A 22,420-nucleotide genomic window follows, 5' to 3' on the forward strand; every position below is an offset into this window, starting at 1 on the left:
CAGATTGGCTGGGGATTGCAACAATCATGTCAGGCAAAACCACCCATGCTTAAATATCTTGCGCTATTACGTATCCGTTATTCAAGATAAGCACCTCTTCTCACTTCGCCTCAACAAGAAGGGCTGTCTGGTAAGACATCTCACTCAGGCTACTTTGAGAACCATGGCTACACAAGTAACCTAAAGTTCTCATTCCTAGCATTTGTTTTGATGTCTCACTATGGGAAATGGAAATTCCCGTATTGCCAGACAAGCTTATCTCATGCAGTCACAACAATAGCCAGTATCCAAGTGAGGACCCAGTGCCCAGCACTTCTTGGGCTACACTTGGAGTGGAGATGTCTAGCCCATTAAGGCGAGAGGTGAAGACCAGCTCACTGCAATACAGATGTCCTGGCTTGACACCCCTCTAAAAAGGGCCCAGATCACTGCTGAAGTGAGCCCGCAGGCCCTCTGGTGTCTACTGCCCCAAACTCGTATACCCAAGAGCAATTGCCTCCACAAACCAGTGTGAGAGCTGCTGCTTAGTGATAGGCCTGCCCACGTAATAAAAAGCTGGTCACTTTTCCAAAAATCCTTCGTCCTGTCCAAATAAGCATGCAAAATACAAAGAGGACATAGCATATGCAGCCTTTGCTTGGTTAAAGCTAGTAGCAATCCTGTCTTTAAAGACAGATGCCTCAAATCAGCCTCTTACAGAGGTTCAAATGGAGAGCCACAAAGCCCCTCTAGCACCACTGCTAAGGCCCAGAGGGGTGCCAGAGGGCTGGCAGGGTTCATGCCCTCAAAGGGAAGAAGCCCCCTGTATAGAGCTTCTGCTGCTGAACGGGCGGCCCTTCCAAGAGACAGTTACCTTCCCTAACTCTAGGAAGATTACAGGATAGCATGCATAGCCATTCTGGGAGCGGGAGAAGTTGGTATGCTCTCTTCCTCACCCTGGAGAGTGTTTCCATTGATGTTGCTTCCGCAGGTAGCTCCAGTAGTGAGCCCCAGCTAGTGCCAGCCCGCAGTTTGACCCCCTCCTTGTCAGCACCATCCGCCGGGGTCTCTTCCTGACATTCACAATTTTATGAAATTAACAATTTAGGGATTCACTAAACATAAATAAAGCTTAAAAATGATCATTAGAGATCATTTAGTGTAGTTTGTCATTTAATTGACTCTGGTGCAATAATCCTCTTAAACACTGTATCCAAATACTACAGTGATGTATACCCCTTTTAATTGATCAGATTTCATCATGTTCAGTGTCACTGTTGTATTATGCTTGTGAGAAATCATGCAATTAAAACAACATTTATTGTAGTAATTCAAGCTATTATTCATATATATATATATATATATATATATATATACACACACACACACACACACACACACACACACACACAAATAGGGGGTGCAACAATACTCATCGTATCGGTATTGAACCGTTTGATACAGTGCTTTCAGTTCGGTACGCATATGTATGAACAATACAAAAATTTTAATTTATTTTATCAACTTTTCTTCTGACGATGGTGTCTGTGTTGAGAGCTCAGTGGATCTGCGTTCGACTACTCCGCCTAGGCTGCACTGTCGAGCGCAGATCCACTGATCGCAGAGTGCTCGTTTGTGTGTGTGTGTGTGTGTGTGTGGGGGGGGGGGGAAGCTAGCGAGACAGAAGTTAAGCTACTTGCAACATGGCAATTGCCTCAACACTACCTGAAATTGAGCCTCCCCCACCCTCATTCAGATCTGGCGTTTGGAACTATTTTGGTTTTTATGTGAAGCATGACCCTGATGGTAAGCACGTCATGGACAAAAGTAAAACAGTATGTCGAATGTGCCACGCAATGCTCAATTACATTGGTGGGAACTAGTGCGTTAGCGGCAATAGCTCGTCAACGTGTTGACCCCGTCCAGCCCCAGGCACAGGGCGATCCGCGGTAACTCGTTAAGGGAGATTTGCCGCGTTATGGCGTTAATGTCATTTTAACGAGATTAACGCTGACAGCACTAGTGGGAACACAACGAATATGACTGCACATTTACGCCGACATCATCCTAGTGCAAAGACAAGTGGAAGCAGACAAAAACAACAAGCATGCATGCTACAAACTTTACCCGAGTCATTTAGACAGCTGTTAGCACATGATTCTCCTTATGGGGACCTGATATGTTTAATATGCTGCTGAGAATATAGCCCAGAAGAAGCTATAGTATAGCTTTTATTTTGGAAAGAACCATTTCTCTGTAATAAACTCTCTTTTCCAAAGATGAGTGATTTCTCGATCAGATATATATATATTTTTTAATTATTATTTTCTTGTTTCAGCAACATTAAATTTAAAAACTGTACTTTTGAGTTAAAATATATATTTATAATTTTAACAAATGACAAATTAAAAAGGCATGAAATTTTTTTTGTATCGAGAAAATATCGAACCGTGACACCAAACTATCGAATCGAACCGTGAATTTTGTGTATCGTTGCACCCTTATATACACATGTATTTCACAATACCTGTTTTACAGACCACACCATTTATGAGCACAAATGTATTTTTACAAGGAACTGCATCACAGCTACATCAATACAGCACTAATGAAACAAACAATGTTTATTGCTGTGCTATTTCGAAATGCCGTCTTATTTGCAAATAAATCAGTGCAGTCCTACTTGCAGTAATACTTTACGAATGGTGAGTAACTGAAGTACTCATCATTCAGTTTACACTAATTAGTCTTTTTTGCACTATTTCTTTGTCAAGTGTAACAATTTGTATATTTACAAATGTTTTTTTAACTGACCAATAAATGAACAAGTCTTTTACACAGCTGGAAATTAAAAGATTTATTTACGGCAATTTCAATGCAATGTTTAGAAAGAGGAACATATAAGAATATTTTTTTTAAATCAGAAATGTATTTTCCTTGGAGGCACAAAGATTTTAATGTAATACTGTATTATTGTAAAGTTTGTCAAGTAAAACTGACAGTGGCTAATGTACATCAGAACTTTAAACTTTACAAAAGCTTTATGTGATGCTGCTGATCTCGATTGCGTATCTGTTTCATGATTAAGATATGAGAGTCAAGAAATAAGTTGAGCTTTACTGATTAATGTTGATATTCCTCAGTAATCATATAGAAAACTTCAATGAAAGTTAATTTAGTTTCTTCAAACAACTGGACTGAAAGGTTTTGTGGAGTCAGCCATAAAAGCTTCAATCTCCTCAACTGTACGAGGTACACAAGTCATCAGCTCTATGCCGTCTGCTGTGACCGCGATGTCATCTTCAATGCGAACCTACAGAAAGAAGGAACAAAGTGGTTAGTGACACATGAAAATAGTCAAAAGCAGGAGGCATTCAAAGATTTGAAATGAGCTGGACCAGTTACTGAAAGTTTTTTAAATATACATTTTCATTTGCTGATTATTTTGTAGGAATACCCTAGTTTAAGACTCAAACTATCAATTTGAAATGTATTTTAGGTTGATCTGAGCTACTATACTACTTTCTTTGGAGGAATACATCCTCACATTTATTTTGCTGATTTCTCAGGATTTGTCATTAAATGGCCGTGACAGAAAATCTGTTACTCTAACATTAATTAGCCTAAACATATTTGTGATATTACTTTTCAGTTAATAGACTTTATAAGTACTTGTATGACAATCTAGGTTCTATTGTGACTTTGAACTGATCAAAAATATGACACAATACCTAAAATACCATAACATTCAATAGATCTTGCAGTGTTTAATTTACATATAAAAAGTCAAAGATGGTGGGACAAGAAAAAGCACACTCTACAGACACAATTTTAGAGATAGCAGCACCTTAAATTTTAAACTGGCTGACATTTTCATGCTTAAAGTGACATTATTCAATCTTTATAGCTTTTTTCTTCAAAGTTGTACATTTGGCCTTTAGCAAATCATGAAAGAATACCAATCCTGTCAGACTGTAAACCAAGCAGAAGCTGAATTAATTTCAGTATCAGTTGGCCCTTTGTTCTGTTACCACCCTGGTCTAACATAAACAACAAAAAGAACTGTGCAAGCATACTAACCCCTCCGAAGCCACGGAAGCGAGCCAGCACTTGGTTGTTGATGAAGCAGCTCTGGGCAGGGTTAGCCAGGGCCTGGTTCAGCAGGTGGTTGATGAAGTATATGCCAGGCTCCACGGTAAGAACCATCCGTTCCTGCACCAGGCGGCCCATCCTAAGACTCTTCAATCCAGGCTCGTCAATTCGCTCGATACCCTATACAGCAGTTGACAGTAGTATTATTTAATTATTTAAATAAATGTACTTTTAAAATATGTGCAAAACTGACTAAATTGAGGTTTATCCAACTACTGTATCTGATACCATAAATAAATGCTATTATATTTTTTGTCAGTTTGCTCATCAAAGTCAAAATATTCCAGGGTTTTTCATGCAAGACTTTATGTAAAAATCATCAAAATGCTTTTTACTCAAACAAGAAGAAGAGACAGATAAGAGCCATATAACATGGAAGTTTATTAATTCATCATTTTTATATTTTCCTGTCACACTTACCAAAGTCAGTTAACAGCATTGTCATGTATCCACACACTGAGCACTGCATTCAGTGATTCCCACCCCCTCAAAGTTTAATTCTCATACTGTTGCTGTCAGCAGGGGAACATTCAGTAGTTCTACTGGAAATGCTGAGGGTTAACCAACTTCTCTATTTACATGTCAAAACTGAATATCACTACAAATTCCTCCACCACAGCGTGAAACTATCTGTGCTCAAAGTTCAGATGACATTTCATCTTCCCCTCGCTCCTGTCCTCATCCTGAACTTGTTCCTTGCAGCCTGGCCTAATTTAGTTCCTCTCTCACTTCTGCACCAATGGTCTCTTTATTACTGAGGACACATCAATATTCCAGTAACAGAAATATTTTCGTCCTCTACTGTCTTCAGACTATTACTGTCACAGAAATAACTGCTGACTAGTTGTTGTGTTGTGTGAAATTGCAGAACACAAGAGTTCTGTTCTCACCTCAGGGTAACCTCCTACATCGTGCACATCAATACCCAGCAAATGTCCAAGGCCATGGGGCATGAATACAGAGCCCAGGTGGACCTTCATCATGTCCTCCACGCTGCCAATTAGGATGCCAATCTTTACAAGTTCTTCCAGGTGAACCCTGTCAGCCACACGGTGCATGTCGGTCCACTTCACACCTTTAAAACAAGCATTTTTGTCAATGAACAACAAAGCAGTTAAAAATTTAACTATGCGTGTTATTTTAAAAGATTATTAATTTTTTAGGGACTGTAATTCACAAGGATATTATTTTCAAAGCTCCAATTGTAATGAATACTAAAGAATACTTTTGTAACTACCTAAAACACTACACGTGTAACCAGTTAAAAGACTTTACAGACAAGTATCCTCATGGTGATCAGTTATGATTTGTGCTTAAGAAAAACAGATTTCTATATCTGTAACATATTAATTAGTTTTTAACCCCTATGCTGCTATGTTTCAATAAGAACAGCAGATTCAGTTTTCTTGACATTTGCTCACTTTAATTTTAGTTCGGTAAAATAATATAACCTGGTCTGAGGGCAGCCATCACCGCACGTGAGGCTTTCAGGACGGCTTCGTAGATGGCCCTTTGGTCTGGAGTGAACTTGCCATTAGCTGGGAAGGAGCAGGTGATGTCCGAGGAGTAGCAATAGTACTCTCCACCCATATCAAAGAGACTGCAGGAGACAAAACAAATAAAAATGATTAGAGAATTATTAAAGAATTTATTTCCAACATGTTTTATGTTTGTGTTCCACATGCTTTTCGATAAAAAGAGATGCACAGAGATGGCAAAGTCACTAAAGGTCACAAGAACAGTAACCTTGATGGCATTTGCGATGGTATTTGACAAAAACTGCATGCTGGGAAATGGCTCATTTAGGAGAATCTGTACACATTTATACCTTGTAAAGCACTTTGTGATCTTTTATCTAGAAATGTGCTATATAAATAAAATTTTACTTACTTACATTCTGAATTAAGATCCAGAAGAATGAGGTGGTTGTAGTCCCCCCCACTCATTAAAAAAAAAACAAAACAAAAAAAAAAAAAACCACAACCCATCGGTACTCACCACATATCTCCATCTGCGATTGTCTTGTCATTAGGAGCGCCAGCATGACCATAATGGAGAACAGAGGAATTATTGCCACTGGTGGGAATAAACAATGCACCAGTCACAAAACATAAATAACATTATTCTTCAAAGCAGAGAATACTTTAAAGCATCAAATGGATTCCAGTCTCTTGTTTTAAACCCCTAGTTTTAACAGGAAAAACGCTTTCATCTACAGGCCACTAATCTTTACAATGTTCATGATGCATGGCCTTTAACCCAAAAGGCCAGAACATGATTAACAGCATTTCAAAATCTTTCATCCATAATGATGCTGCTCGCTCACAGCTAAAGGGGGGATGTTAATACAGTTTTTTTTAATGAGCATAGTTTATTCTGGCCAACAAATCACCAGGGATACAGAAGAGATGCATGGAGCCTGCTCAACTGTGTCATATACCCTTGAAGGTACTGCAGGAGCATAGTTTCCTCCAATGTATCGCAATTTTGTCGAAAATTGAAGTATTTTCTTTCCCCCTAGGAGCGCTCAACTTAATAGAGGAACAGAGTATTTGGTGCTCTAATGCCTAGGGCTATGGTGTCAGGGTCAACTGCTCGATTGTATGATCAGTATGCTACGATTGCCGGTATTAAACTCTAAAGGAAAAAAGCACTACAGCAATGGTTTTCTTTCATTCATTTTTGGCACCAGGAAGAACAGACTCAATTTGATTTCTAATACCAGAAATAAAACAGGTAATGAATTGTCAATGCTCACGTTCCACAAATACAGGTGTAAGAGGTGTGGCGCATTCCTCCTTTAGTATAGCAGTAGTGCTGGAAAAGACTGCAAAGATAGAAGGAAAAAAAAAAATCTAATTACCTGACAGGCTTCCTCTGCCCTTTTCCTGACTCTATGCTTTTTAAGAATTCATTCAGCACTCATTCTTTAATCATCACATGGCCAAACACATCAAACAGCTTTATGACTCTCGACAGCATTGCAGACCTGTGTAGGATGTTAAACTATTCCTCTTAAATGGCCAGCACAAATGAGCATGATGGAAAGCTACTAAGACACCAAGGGTAGTGAATACTCAGACATGAAGAAAGTAAACTGAAATATTTATACTATTACATATTTCTTGTGTTAAGCACCCATATTTTGAGTACCTCAAAACTACAACCAAGCACTGAATCTGAATTTTAATCCTATACTATGTTTGTATACCAGAAGCATGCAGTGAAGCAATATGCACACTTTCCAGTTACCGAGTAACCAGTCATTACGTTACACATCATTATTAACAAGGCCTTCAGATTTCCTACTACACTGGAGCTAATAATTCTAAGCAAGCAAAGAGGTGTGACATTTCTGTTTGTTCCATCTGTGTCACCAGGGTGTAATCTAAACTGATTTATTCATTCATCATCACCTGCTGCTAATTTTACACATCAAAGGTTTAACTAATCCAATTATAATATATAACAAACCAATTACATATCGTCAAACATAGTAAATGCATCAGAATAACATCTACCCAAATTAGTGTGGACTAAGTCCACTTGCTCAAAAATTCATTGTCATGTAAGTAAGCAAGCATAAGTAAAGTCTAAGGAATGCAGTGTGCTTCCATGTCTTGTCACCAAACACAAGTTTTTACGTCTTCATAATAATAAAAAAAAAAAAACTCGACCTCTCCATTTCATATTCTTTCTTTCCGGGTTTCACATGCTTCATGATCTATGCAAAAAAGAAAAACAATATATGAGATTAGCAAGTTTGAAATCTATTTTCTAAATCCTTTTTAAATTAAATTCAAATTCCATCCTCCTTTAAAATGATCTTCAATGTCCACAGAGTGCAAGTTAAGCTTTTTTTAAACTTATTAATGTATTTTTTTGTACCTGACTGCACTGTGGCAGAAATATTTTGAATCTCTGCTGGAGGTGTGTTGGTTCCAGTTCTATCAAACTATGAAACAAATGTCCATGATCTCGTGCCATGGTTTTATCTTCCCACAATAAACCGTGAATTTAAACACAGAAAAAGCTGACTGTGTGTGATACACATGGCAGGGAAATAAAGAAACAGATGGATCTTTTCATTGCAGTAGCTAACTGCAGGGACATTACTGGATTCTAGCCAAGCTTTGTGGTGAAATAAACATTTTAACTGAGCATCAGTTTAACTATTTTTGATAAAGTGGTTAAACATTTCTGCTGGTGTAAACAACCAGTGTGTAAACACAGCATGAGTAATGGAGGCTGAAAATCACTTTGTAATGTGCACTACGAAGGGATATGCTAAGTAATTAGGTGCTCATATTGCTTATTCTAGTTAAGCATTTGGAGCTGCTAGAGCATGTTAGTGTGCTTAAAGTTGTTATATTTAAAGATTATATGGATAAAGAATCAACTGGAAGTGCATCATAATTAATTAGTTTACTTTTAGCTCAATGTATAACCAAATGTGCTAATTTCTAATGCTGCTCTTCTTCTTTATAACACATTTAATAAATGTTCTTTACACAGTTTATGTGCAAAATACTGTATTTTGTAGAGCTGCAGTGAAGTACTACATAAAGGCATAAGGTTTTTATAAGTATGAGAGATGCTTATTAGGGAGCTTCTCTTTTTTAAACAGCTAACACGCAACACTTATTGTGAGTGACTTTAAAGGTTAACTGCTGCTCAGCCCCTGAAGAGGTTATTTATGTTGATAGAGTCAAATCCTGTGCAGATGTAAAGTATTGCTTTAATGTTACAGCTTATTGGTCAAATGCTACCACAGTTAACTGCTCGCCTCCAAGCTACTGGAGGAAGTTAAAATCGATAGTGTTTAAACAGTTTAATGTCTTAGAGGATCCTGAGATCTTTACACCTTTGGGGGAGTTTTAAAATGTAATAAGCTTTTTGATAGTTTGCGTGTTTAATTCCATGCTCTGATTTTTTTTCCTTCCTTTTCCTTTCGTTCCATAAATATACTACTTTCAGTTTTTAAAAATCGCCTGTTTAACTGAGAGCTAACTTACCATTTTGTGGGCTTCACTGGAAACTCTGTTGGTGTAGCGCAAGACCTCCAGCTCCATATCAGTCTTAACGACACGGCTGCAAACAGAGAAGGAGTAACCAGCTGTCTCTCAGACTAAGAAAATCACATTACACATTACAGTGGATCTACAGCCATATAGTACACAGAATATAGGCCTCAGACTAAAAGAAAACTGGTGTATTTTTCTTTAACCTGTACTTTATTTTCCAAATAAGCAAACGTCCTTATTTTTATTTGAGGTAAATAGAAATTAGCTGCAATCTCAAAACTTGTAGAGACAATCAATTTTAACTAGTTTGGTACCACCAGTAAGAGCGGTAGTAGCAATGCTATCAATTTGCCCAGGGGGATTTTCATGGCAGCTATTTCGTGGACGATTCTTGTAGTATGCAAACTCAAAACTGGACTGATTCCATTCATTAATGTCATTATTAAGATGAGCAAGGACAGAAAGTTTGAAAAAGTACCCATATTTAGTGCAACATCTGTACTCTAGTGGCTGAAATAGTCATTTCTAATATACATTGCTAACATAGCAACAAGTGTAAGAATCACGTGTCGAGAAGCTTTTAGGTAATTTTAAGGTAAGTTGTATATAAATGAGATCTGTCATTTTTTGTTATTACAGTTGATGCTTTATAAGCTACTGTTGCAGAGCTACCTATAATATTTATGTCTACAATGTGAGTCTTTCACTTGAATTAAAACTTTGCTTGCTAATTTATACCATGCTGTTCTCATGTTTTGTGTGTACCTAAGATGGCTTAGTAATGAAATGAAATAAAGATTTCTATACAAATAATCCACATAAATAATCCAATGCACTTGTAACAAACAGTAACAGTAATTAAAAGGGGAAAAAAAGAGCTGTAGTGAGACGAGTGTGCAGAGGGTTCAATCAAGCCCCGCTTCCCATGAGGTGTGCCTGAAAAGCATTCCTCCTCATTTTAGAAAATGTCAATTCATCTGGAGGGTGCAAGCTCTAATGCCAAGGACAACCAGGCAAGCACGAAGTCCATTACATCCACACAATCTCACTTCTCAATTGAGAGGGGAAAAAAAGAAAGAAAAAGAAACAACCACAAGAAAACCCCCCGTTTCTGATAGCAGACACACAATTACCTCACTGGGCAGCTGTAATTGCCAAGATTTGCGAGAATCTGACTGAACAAACTCTTAGGCAAAAAGTGCTTTTTCTCAAGTGGACTTTTTCAGTGACAAATTTTAATTACTTACCAGTCCACAATGACAGGGTGTAAAAGAGTGTTGTTCACTTGGAAGCTAATCCAAGAAAGAAAAGCAAAAAGAAAAGAAATTAAATGAATATGAAGCAAATGGTTACATTTCTTTTGAAACAAGTACTTGAGCCTTTTTTAGAGTAGGATGATAAAAATAGCAAATATATGCAGTTAAAAGAACAAAGACCAGTGCCAAGGACAATGCTATTATTAATCAATGAATAACAAGAAAATTTGTTTAATTGAATTATATTTGAAATTAGGTTAATCAGCAACAATAAGTATATGTAAGAGTTTTCTGCATTCTTAGTGAAAAACAGAAAAAACCCATCCACAAACAAAGTATAATTATGTTAATGCAAATTGAAGCCAATTAAACATACCGACTAATTCCATCAAAGGAGGCCTCACGGCAAGTGCTCCCACTATCTGTATTCTGTCCTCGCTGCAGAAAAAATATAAAACAGGCAAACAAGTGATCACATCACCACCGTGTGAATATAAATGTTTATACAGCTTAGTAAATATTTTCTGGTATCTAGGAGTTCATCCATTTTTAAAAGGTAACCTTTTTCAAAAACAGATTTGGTGCTACTATATAAGAGCTTAATTAAACAATTCTTTTATTTTTCATACAACTGAGGTGGGAGCCAACATAAAGCAGGGTACAGAGGGGTGATTAGGGTGAGGATGATTCAGCAAAATACTCCCATACCAGCAATATTCAATACTACTTAACAGAAGCTTAGCATTAGCTGTAATTGGGCAAGAATGAGTGAGACATACCAGTGTGAGGAGAACTGCTGGTTTTAGGTTGGACAGGACATTGGCTATCTACAGGAATGCAGACAAAAACTAATTAGACATATCATAGCATGGCAGAAATAACAAGCACAAGTTTTCCTTTGCTTTCAGGTGGCAGAATAAAGGTGACTTTGGCAGGAACCATCCTGCCTCTGTGGCTTCTCCAGCAGGACGTAAGAACAATAAAGCCTTGGATCACTGACCTGAAAGAGCTGCTTAATAAAAAGAAAAAAAGCCTTCAGGTCTGGGGACAGGGAAGAACTGAGAAGCATGTAGCACGACCTAAGGGTGAAGCTGAGGAAACACAAAGACTCCTACGGGAGTAAAATAAAGACAATCACTGGGTTTAAAGTGACAGACAGACAACCAGTGGGCAGCCTGGAGAGAGCAAATGAGCTAAACGATGTCTTCAACAGGTTTGGTTCACAGCCCTTTGCTGTCTCCTCCACACAAACTCTGGTCTCCACTCACCCTCGCTCCCCTTCTTCTCCCCAAGTGAACTCTATGGATCAGAGTTCCTAAGGCAGCTCAAATGATGTGTGCACCAAAATGCTCTACAGTGCTAGAGGAGCAGCATCAGAGCCGGAGACACCAATAAACTCAATAAACTAATTAGGAAGTCTGGCTCTATGACTGGCTGGAAAACTGGTCACACAATCTGCTATCCATCACAGATAATCCTGACCATCCTCTGCACCACTTACTGGGCAGGCAATACAACATATCTACCTGTCAGAAAAGTTTCTGCCAAATAATAATAATATCCTTAATAAAACTAAAATTCCTAAATTATTCACTCCATTGTCTTAAAACACGCTTTATCTTCAAAACCTACAATCTAGATTCTAGCAGCTCAAATTTTAGAAACTGGAATAAGACATAGTTTGAAAGGACACTCACATGAATATTGTCTGAACAGTTTTAATGGCAATGTGAGGAAATCATTCTCATTCTCAACTGTAAATTTAAAACATGAAAACATTTACCCTGTATATAGTGATGATGCATAGAGGATCTGCTCATGGTTAAAAATGCATCTATTATTTAAAAGTTAAAAAATATTGAAACAGAACACAACAGAATCATAAAAATGCCAGATACTATTAAAACACAAATTCAACAATTTAAAGGTGATTTGTGTGCATTTAAAGTAGGGTAGTGCAATGAAAAGTGTGTGTGTGCATCAATACCTCCCATGTCTGAGTGCTGCCTAAAATATTCATGACCTGATTTGGATAAGAAAGAAATATTGTTCTCTTTTTGGTTCTTCTGTAGGCAGCATTGCCATCTGAATGCTGAACACCACCAACTGCTTTTTTGTCTTTCTAGATGTCAGCCTTGGGTATTTGTAGGTAGTCGTGCAGTTTATTATTTTTTTCTAATTTTACCTACTGTGTTAAGCTGGTGTTGATTCATGGAAAACTTGGCAGATGACTTGCATCTTAACCTGTGACTAATTAGGATATCTAACGCCTCAAGCAGGTGCAGAGATGTTAAAATACCTGAAATATCATCTGAAGTATGAATCATCACTTGGACAAAATGTAAACATGGAAATTACTGTATAATTATGTGATCGTTTAAATGCTAACCTCTTAGCATTTTCTGGCTAGTGAACACTCTTATATTGTACTCTGCATATATTTTATGATTTGTTAACATGAACACCTCCAGAATAGCTCTGGTGCTGTCAATCCACCAGTACAGCTCCCCTGGGAATCTGCTGTCAACACTGATAAACATAACCATTTTTCTACTCTCTCAAAACATGCAATTACAAAGAGCCTTAACTTAAGTGCATTCCTCACACTGGGCTGTTAAATGAAGCAAACAGAAGTGCAGGTTACAAATTTAAATAATACAATTCAAAATGAAGCCCCCCTAAGAGTATGGGTGGTTTGGCTCTTTCTCAGTTATGCATTCTAATGAACTGTTGTACCAAATGGATTATCAGTGTAATGCTCCATGTGCTTTGGGGGAGCCAAAAGCACTGTCCACATTTTCTCAACAAGGTTAAGGACTATCCTCTGAGATTTTACACCGTCTCACACAAATAACTTTAGTTCTATCGTCCTATTATATGCAAATACAAACATGTCTCAGAAATCATTTCAAACCTTTCCATAAATATTCTATTATAATTTCAATAACTAACTATAAATCAAATAAGACCTGCACTAAAAATGTATTTGGCACATATCTTGTAGAAGGTTGTCAATAGGGGTTTAGCCAAGATGTGCAACTAGCATAGTGACGATTCTTCTTTAAAAAAATAATAATATCTGTTTTAAAACACATAGCACAATTTCACAAGTTACCCTTTCTTACTTGTAGCACAGAGCAAGAGATGGCTTACATCAGCAGTATTCTCACTACTGAAAATACTGTTTAATTTAGGCTCAGATGGTGCCTGGGTAGCATGCAGGAGGCAGGATCCATAAAGGCCACCTGCTACTTGTGAATACACCTGTCTATTACCTGCGCTTTTCACACATCAGTATAATTATATGTCACACTGACTTTGTACCAGGGAGCTGAAAGGTTAGACTGTTTAATCAAAGTCCTTCTAAAAGCAAGGCTCGCTATTCATCTTGAAATGGCTCTAGGCACTTATGTGGCCAGTAATTTTGAAGCATTATGTAAATTAACTTTAATTCTAATAGTTGTCAGGGTATGTATAAAATCACCAGTAAAATCTGATCAAATGTTCTTAAAGGGTTTAGTGCTATTGCCCCAGCATAAGGTTTCAGTTTTTTCTTCCCCTGGGAAGTTACACGTGTATCGCTGCCTTTGGTCTCACAGAATTCTTCAATAAATTTGAATTCAAGATTCTTTGACTTTTCTCACTTGTAACCGTTTCTAGTTTCATGAGTGAGCCAACTGCACCTTTGCTGGGTAATGACTATAAAAGCTCAGAGCTGCAACGTATGCGAGGAAAACGGCACTAATGTCCTTTGATCCTGGTCATGGCTTTATCAATTAACATTAAAGATCAGCTACCATACAGAAAAACAGATCACACCAGAGAGGCTGGGCTGTAAAGACCAACACTGACAGACTTACGTCACAGGTGTGGTGCACCTCATCAACAGCATACTTCTCCTTGAAGTGCTCTTTGGGAAAGATCCTGTCAATAAACGAAAAACATAAAACTGATGAACAAGTGCACTAGACAAACCATACACATAAAATCAGACGAATTTTCAAAGGCTTGTCTCTTAAAACATTACTGATGGGCTATGTTACAACACACTAGCAGAAGTGCAGTATTGAGGACAGAGTTCAGAGAGGAAAGAAACTGAGCAGAACCTAGAACATTAATTGCTGATCACGTTACTTTTGAGTGAATTTTTTTTCTTAAAGAGTCATATGACAAAAGATGCTTTTAGGTTTCTAGATTAGGGAAGTGAGCATGACCATGTGAGATGGTCAGTATCGGTTATGGTGTCCAGAGTTTTCAATGATCGTCTTATACACAACCAAACAATGCTATGGATAAATAAATAAATCTAGTTTAACTGAACAATTTATTCTGTAGTGAGTGAGTGATCTTGATATTATAGGGCAGCACTGCTATAGTCCAAATCACTAAGACTGAGGAGGTCTATGTATTTATAAAATGATTATATATTATATTGCATTTGACAATAAATATAATACACAATTAAATACACAAGGTTTAAAAGCTGATAACATAACTGTCAGCCCTTCCTTGAAGGTATAGCTCACTGCTATGGACTAGCGGATGCTGATGTTGGCCTTGTACACTGCTCTTTGAGGATTAGTGTGACTCACTCTCCCATCCAAGTAGCATAGCTCTCGGGCAGTTTAGGAACAAAAAGAATGGATTTCCCAGAGTCCACATCAATGGCTCCGTAGCAGTCAGCCTCAGTCACTCCAAAAGCCCAGTGGAAGAAAGACTCCTGTACAATCCAAGAATCAGTAACAGGATTAATGAAATAGCATTGTTCAGATTATTTCATGGGACATATAAGAGCTTTCCTTTGTCCAGCCAGTTAGGTCAAGTGACATCAAAAGTAAACCTTCAATATTCTGACTGATTTCTGTTCAAGCAAATAACAGTCTTGAGTTTGTGTTGTAGAAGAATTATATTCAAGAAAAAAAATGCAGCTAAGTTTTTTCTATGCAGTGTACAGGTTGTCCAAGATATTTGTGGCAGGGTGTGGAGAATATGCAAACAAGAAATGTTGAAACCTGACTTTGTCCAGGTCAGGTGTTTGTGCACTCAAATTGAATACACTGATTGTTCAGACAAAATGAACTACAGCTATTGATTATTTTAGAAATTAAGTTTAGATTAATTGAGTAATCTGATAAGAATACTTCTGTTTTTATTAATAAGAAATAATAAAGATTCAAAAGCAAAAGAATAATGATGATGCACAGAGATGTGGTGCAGAATATGTCGTTTGCCATTTGTTTGAAGCCAGCTCACCTCCTGCAACCACTTTTCCGAGAATACGCGCTTCTTTTGCGGTTCGGACTCCTTCTGACATTTCTTTGGAGGTGGAGGAACACCAAAGTAATTGCTTAAAGGAGCTTCTTCAACATATTTAAGAGTCCTAAACAAATGTCTAACCTCCTCCAGAAAATCTTATGTACGCAAACGCGCATTCCAACTTCTTATCTGTTGCTCGTCTTTTATTTTGATAGCCTATGCGCACCTGCAGACCACTTATGTGCACCCCTAGTTATTAACTTATGTTAATAATAATAATAATAATAATTCAGTGACCAGCCTAACAGCACCAGGTCAGTGGCTCAGAGTTTTATTACATTTTAATTAATATAATTTATTGAAATAAATATGGTGTAGTACACCCCATGTCCCCCTTTTAGACTCACCCCTTACTTTCTAAGGCGTCACTTCAATAGAAAGTGGGATGGCTGTAGTCAGCCTTAAGCAAGCTGCCTGACTAAAAAATAGTGTCAGACTAAGATGCATATTTATGCTTTTAATGTAAAATTATTGTAAAGCTTGGTTGTATATTTGTTGCTGTGTAAAATTCAACTCAAATTTTTAAAAAACAAGCAGATTTAAAAACAACTCACATTGGCCAACGTGCTGTGAAAAGAAAAATAAATCACAATAAATAATGGAATAGATAAGTAATAAGTAAAATACATGTTAATAGGTGCTAAACATGTGCAGTTGTGACTAAACAAGGCATAAGAGCCATACTGAGAAAATACCATGATGGGCTTTGCACTCAAACAGAAGGCTCTTGAAATTAATTCTAAACCTCATTGGGAGTAGAGAGAAGCCGAAACCTGCTGGTGGATGGAAGGAGCTAAAAAGTCTTCAGATTTGTGCTTGTGGTTTGATGAAGATCTGATGAAGAACGTTTTTATGGCAATCCTGCTGTTTTAGACCTTAAAAACACACTTTAACTCTTAACACCTGAGTAGACTCTACATTAAACTACGACAGCATCATCTCCCCTACTTTTTGTGGAGAAAACTGGGGGTCGTTTGGGCTTAATGGTGTAATACTTTTTCTTCACACGCAAACTCCTAAATAGGTTTCTGTTGCAGTTCTGTTTTTTGTGTGAGAGAAACGTTCATGCTTACACTGATTAAACAAAGCATTGAAGCAAAGAATTTCCCTCAAGGACTTTTTGTAATCAAGTTAACCAAGGAATCTCTGCAGCTCTAAAATAAAGAGCAAACTCACTGATAGGCTGGGCTCCTTTAACGAATGAATAAATACACTACCAATACATGTACCAACCTGTCTGAAGAGGACGTCTGTGTCCGTGCAGTACCTCTGCGTCTGTTCTCCTCCCTGCAGCACCACTACTGACTTTGGCACCACACCATCTTTGGCTTTCAGCCCCTGGCACAGTCGCCGTCGGTTCTCGGCAAAAAGGGCAGCAGACACCCTCAGGGTGTCATTGCCCAGCCAGTAGACAGGTCTGAAAGGACAGGAAGACAAAATATCTCAACGTGGCTCAGGGTGGAGTAGTGGCTGGAGAAAATGATGCATAGTTGGAGTCAAAATTAGAACTGCCCTGTATCAGCGAGCACAAGACTGCAAACACAATTACTAAACTTACCACACTGTTTGCATCATTCAGCTATTCTCTCATATCCTTATATGTATATAGCAAAAATTTATTGTCATGATTCACACAGTTAATGTTGTACCACTGTGGTAGTACACAGTGGAGTCATATGTCCCAAATCTGTCTATAATTGCAGTATAAATGATCAATTCTCAATTAATGTTAGGGCAAACCAGCAGCGCTCAGACAGAACATCAAAACCCTGCCTAATACCGTGCCGGCCTCCTTGTGTCAGCAAAAGTGGTCTGAACCATCAAAACATGGACTTTGCGCCCTACAGATTGTGGTGTTGGAACTTTAATATTGTGGTTGAGTGATGAAGATTTTATCTAATAATACATCACAGTCACTATAAAAAAAGATTTTTCCAGAATAAATAGCAGGAGTAGATGACCTGCCGTGTTTTTAGTTCTATTTGGGAGTAATCCTCAGGATTTGCTCAGTACTATCAAACTTTTAAAGAGAGAGGTGAACGTTTGCCCGAACTCCCTTCGGGAAGAGTTAAGACATAAGCTACAGACAGATAGACAGCCTTGTAAGTGATAGGTCTTGGGTATAAATCTTGGTCTCTGGCTGTAGCTTGGCTGATAAGATTAAAAACCCAACATATCTGTACCAAAGGTTAATCTATAACTTCCTAGAATTTAATGGCTGATGGCTTTCAGTATCATTCCCGGTTGACTGAGTTTACTGGCTAAAGTGTGTATCTGCAACAAAATAGAGCCACTTCTATTATTGAGCAAGGCAGATAAAATCTATGAAACTGGAAGCCAACTATTCCACCCAACAAAAGCTCAGAAATAGGAATAATACCTTGTATAGTACAACTGTATCAATAATTTAAGATTAGAAAACCCTAAAATTTCTATTGATGTGCTAGATTACATAATACTGTGAGGTGTCTCATCTGCTTGTTCCACACTCTGAAAATTGCCTGGGACACTCTAGCAGAGATAACTTTATATGTGCTGACTGCAGACTTTTTCATGATTACCACAGCAGATTATTTTATTGTTTTATAATGGTTAATAAGTCAGTCTGGGTTGTTTCACAATTGCAAGAAAATTGACCTTTGCTGAGATCAGCATAATACTACAAGGTGTACAAACTCGGAACAAGAAGACTGAAATGTAAGAATTAAAATCGTTTTAACCAATTTATAGCCTATAGCCTTGTAGCTAGCTAGTTTTTTTTTTTTTTATTCATTAAAAAAACTAAAGTAATTCAAAAGTTGGTTTTCTATTTTGCTGGAATTCACAGCGTTTCTTATACAGCCCTTGAGGACAACGTTTAATTTACTATATATAGTTACTTTATATCTAACATTCTAAATAGTTGCAGTTGAAGTTGCAGACTTGTGCACAACTTTTCAAGGTACACTTGTCCCAGTTCTCCTGTGGCTTTTAGGCTGTCTCTGTGTCTTCCGTTTAATCATGTGGCTCCTTGAGCTCAGATAATGTTCCCTTTCTATGTAGTTTTACCCTGAAATATTTAGTAACTTTTTGGATTATTTTCTAATATTGATACTGATTTTAAAATACACACACGCGCACCCAACAGTTTAGGTACACACACACACACACACACACACACACACACACACACAAATCCATGCAGTAAAGCAAAAGTGCGTCACAATATTACAGACAATAGCGAAAACGTAGCTGCAAGTATCAACAGTTAAGAAGTCCCATATTTCACTAAAAAACGGGTACTTATCGCGCAGTTTGACAGTTAATAAAGGGTGTTTTTTAGCTGGCAACATATATCGCGAATACGTAAGTGAAACATGCATGCAGCAAAGCAGGTTACGCTAACACCACTCAATTAATTATTAGGCGTATAATAAATACATATTCATTAGTCAATCACAACCTACTTCGCTGCTGCAGCCATGATATTGCCAAGTGTCCGACGAATGTCACGTGGGGAGAGCAGTCACGTGAGTTTTACGTGGCGACATCAGCTGACGTGGCATGTTGTTGCATTCACGTATTCAGGAAATACGAGCACTAGCAGTCAGTGAAGTAGAATTTCAGTCTTGGCTTAAACGTTTACAACGCCCCGTAGTACAAAAACACATTACCTTAAAGACATAAAAGAAAGTCCTAAGAAGAGTCTTTATAAATGGGTCACTTCTCAAAATACTACTGTTTGTTTGATAACGTTCTGATTGTGAAATTTAAAAAAAAATCTTGTCCTTAAAATGAAAAATGATGTGTTAGAGGAATAAATATGCAATAAAATGCAACTCCTCTATAGTCACAGAAAAAATAATTATAATAAAAAAAAATGTCGGCACACAAGTACAGAGAATATTAAAGGAATCATGTTCAATACCTCTTTTAAGACTGTTTTTGGCATATTTAATTTTTGACAATATCCTAATAAGGGTTCCTGATTTATTTATTTTAAATAAACCATATAATATTTACTGTGTGTCTGTGTATTATTTAGGCTGTGGAAGGTTTGGGGGCTATGTAGGCATCATATACAGCTCTTTATTTGTGTTTCATAGCCTAACCTCATCAAATATTGTGTTGTTTATTTGTGGCATCTTTTTGTGTGTTCAGTAACTCAAGGATGAAGTGCAGCTGAGTTGAATTCAGGTGACTGACTTTGATACATATATTTCTTTGTTTTAAGATGCTTTCGTGATCTATACACCTAAAATTGATCCTATATCTTGTCATCAATCCCTGAATAAACAACATTAATTTACCTGCAGATGAAAATTACTAATCAGTAATGTACATTTTTTTTGTGCATGACCGTTAACAAACAAAAAAATAAAACCATACTGGATAATTGGATATAGTTACAATTATTTAATATTATTATTAATAATATTTTTGTAGTGTGCTCTATTTGTTTAAGCTATAAGTGCTGCCATACATTAGATGGAAGAGGCATGGTGCAATTAAGACACCTGACCACACACTGACAGTAATACTAAGATTCTGCTTTCGTTTCTTCAATTTTTTTCTGTGCATAGTGTGCTGAGGAAGTGAAATTATCTACTGTCATGAATATAAATGAGCTCACACTAAGAGAATTAGAAGCTACATAATCTGTAACCTACTGGGAACAAATGTGTTTATACTTAACGTGCACATGTTGCAGGACACTATCATTTAATTATTTGCTCATAAATGTTTTGCCCTTGCTCAGCGAAGAACGTTTTTTAAATTTTTTTAAAATCATAACTAGTGTACAAAACCTCATTGTTTACAAGTTAGAACTTAATTTACCAACAGCCCAAGGGTTAAGAAACTCACCAAACACTCACAGTAGCTTCAGTTCAAACAAAGTGTGAGAGAATATCTGCTTTTTTACCAATGTATTCTGTGTATATGTTGACTTTTACATGTACTCAGCCTTCAAATAAACGCCCTCCGTTATATACATTTTACTTTTAGTTTACAGGAGAAAAAAGTTTAGCTACTATACATGAGATGTTGTTCATATCAAAATCCTAGTGTTCTCACAACAAAGTGAGATGAGGACACATAAAAACCTGGAAATATACAATATATTTCTTTTTGATTTCATTTTGCATGGAAGCATTTACAGTAGAAACAGTAGGGGGAGATGCAACTCTCTTTTAATAAAATGCAGGGGGAGTTTGAAAAATAATTAATCATCACGAGTTACTGCAGATACATGATGCGAATAACGCCAAACAATGTGTCATGGAAGACAGCATCCAGAACTAGATGACAGACTGTCAAGAGAGTTGACACACCACATGAAGCATGAACAGCTTTCACTGAGATGAAAGTTAGATGTCTGACGATAGGTTAACAAGACATTATGACTCATGTCTCTTTTTCTTGAGAAAGAAAGTTTTGAATAGCTTTATAAATGCACACACAATCAGGGCAGATAAAAGTCATTCCTCTTTATTCTTTGTTGAGTTAGTCGGGGTCATTTATAGGTGGGATAGAGAGAATGGAGCTGAGTAGTCATTGCTTTAAGTATTTGGAAATGTCATTTGGAAATGTCTAAACTCCTCTAAAAGTTTTCAAATTATTTGGACTCTTAAAATGAACACTTATTTAGATTTCGTGATATTATTAATAAGACTCATAACCTTTCCACTACTTTTTCTCCCGCTGTGGTTTCTAAACTAAATGAGGCCATTGCTCTCAATATATTGAGCCTAATTTTAGCTTAAGTCGGGTCCGTATTTGACAGCGACCCAATATTTGTAATCCACAATGGATTTGAAATGAAGCAATACAGGTATGACTGAAAACACAGGCTTTAATTCAGCTTTAATTCGTATGGTTTTTGCAAAAAATATGGTGTTAACTACTGAGGAATTACAACCATTTGTACTGGATTAATTTACGGATTACTTTTCATTCTTATTGTTTATTTGTGGCATCTTTTTGTGTGTTCAGTAACTCAAGGATGAAGTGCAGCTGAGTTGAATTCAGGTGACTGACTTTGATACATATATTATATTTCTTTGATTTAAGATGCTTTTGTGATCTATACACCTAAAATTAATCCTATATCTTGTCATCGATCCCTGAATAAACAACATTAATTTAGTACTACTTTCAGTTATGCATTTTCATATGATAACACTGCCTTCCAAAGCAGATGAGATGTTATGCTTATGACCAGGAGCCTTTTGTCTCAATCTTCTTACTCATCATTCTGGTAAAATACAATATTTCAAGAATCTTCTTTCAGGACTGAGCAGACTTCTACCAAAGTCTAATATGGCCTTTTCAGTGCTACCACTGGTTTACATCTTGAGATAAACCATATTTTTCTACATTCATGAAGACATCTCTTGATTTTACACTTTGTCAGTGATGTGCCTATCATTTTAATGAAAAAAAAACTAAAAAAATAAAAATAAATCAATAATCAACAATAATTAAAAATAATCAATAGTCAGAAATCCCCTAGTCCTTCATCTGAGGTTTTTCCATGCTCCTCTATGCCTTTTGGTGTTGCTGAGCTTTCCTTTCCTTTAATAATTAACTTCTGCCACTTCCTGCTACAGTATCCCTCTAATGAGTCTCCTTGCCTTGTTACTTCATTGACAGGTTTTTCTACTATGTATAAGCTTTTAATACTTCAGCTCCTGACTTTTTTATCACCTAATT

The 22,420-nt window shown here is 37.1% G+C and overlaps 1 protein-coding gene across 1 annotated transcript; it reads right to left on the bottom strand.

Annotated features, from left to right (window-relative positions):
- Positions 1-2,821: 2,821 nt before the first annotated feature.
- On the bottom strand, positions 2,822-19,276 carry LOC147338647 (xaa-Pro dipeptidase-like). Its single transcript, XM_086258446.1, has 15 exons — positions 19,174-19,276; positions 16,961-17,144; positions 15,004-15,131; positions 14,272-14,335; positions 11,191-11,238; positions 10,788-10,849; positions 10,403-10,447; positions 9,147-9,222; positions 7,809-7,855; positions 6,890-6,958; positions 6,130-6,207; positions 5,583-5,731; positions 5,022-5,206; positions 4,060-4,251; positions 2,822-3,292 (listed from the first exon to the last, which is right to left on the bottom strand). Exons 1-15 carry the CDS (start codon positions 19,188-19,190, stop codon positions 3,164-3,166), a joined length of 1,473 nt encoding a protein of 490 aa, XP_086114572.1. The 5' UTR covers positions 19,191-19,276; the 3' UTR covers positions 2,822-3,163.
- Positions 19,277-22,420: the final 3,144 nt, after the last annotated feature.

Source organism: Aulonocara sp. 'chitande type north' Nkhata Bay, linkage group LG1 (genome assembly GCF_057382095.1).
Source record: "Aulonocara sp. 'chitande type north' Nkhata Bay isolate Kocher_YH1m ecotype deep benthic linkage group LG1, A_spYH_male_GT1.1, whole genome shotgun sequence".
In the NCBI taxonomy this organism is placed as follows: Eukaryota; Metazoa; Chordata; class Actinopteri; order Cichliformes; family Cichlidae; genus Aulonocara; species Aulonocara sp. 'chitande type north' Nkhata Bay.

Coding starts and splice junctions, on each gene's coding strand:
- LOC147338647 (XM_086258446.1), bottom strand. Junction 5,207..5,582: donor GATGGCTGCCCTCAGACCAG/GTTATATTATTT, acceptor CTTGTTTTAAAG/GTGTGAAGTGGACCGACATG. Junction 3,293..4,059: donor GCTTCCGTGGCTTCGGAGGG/GTTAGTATGCTT, acceptor TTCTTTCTGTAG/GTTCGCATTGAAGATGACAT.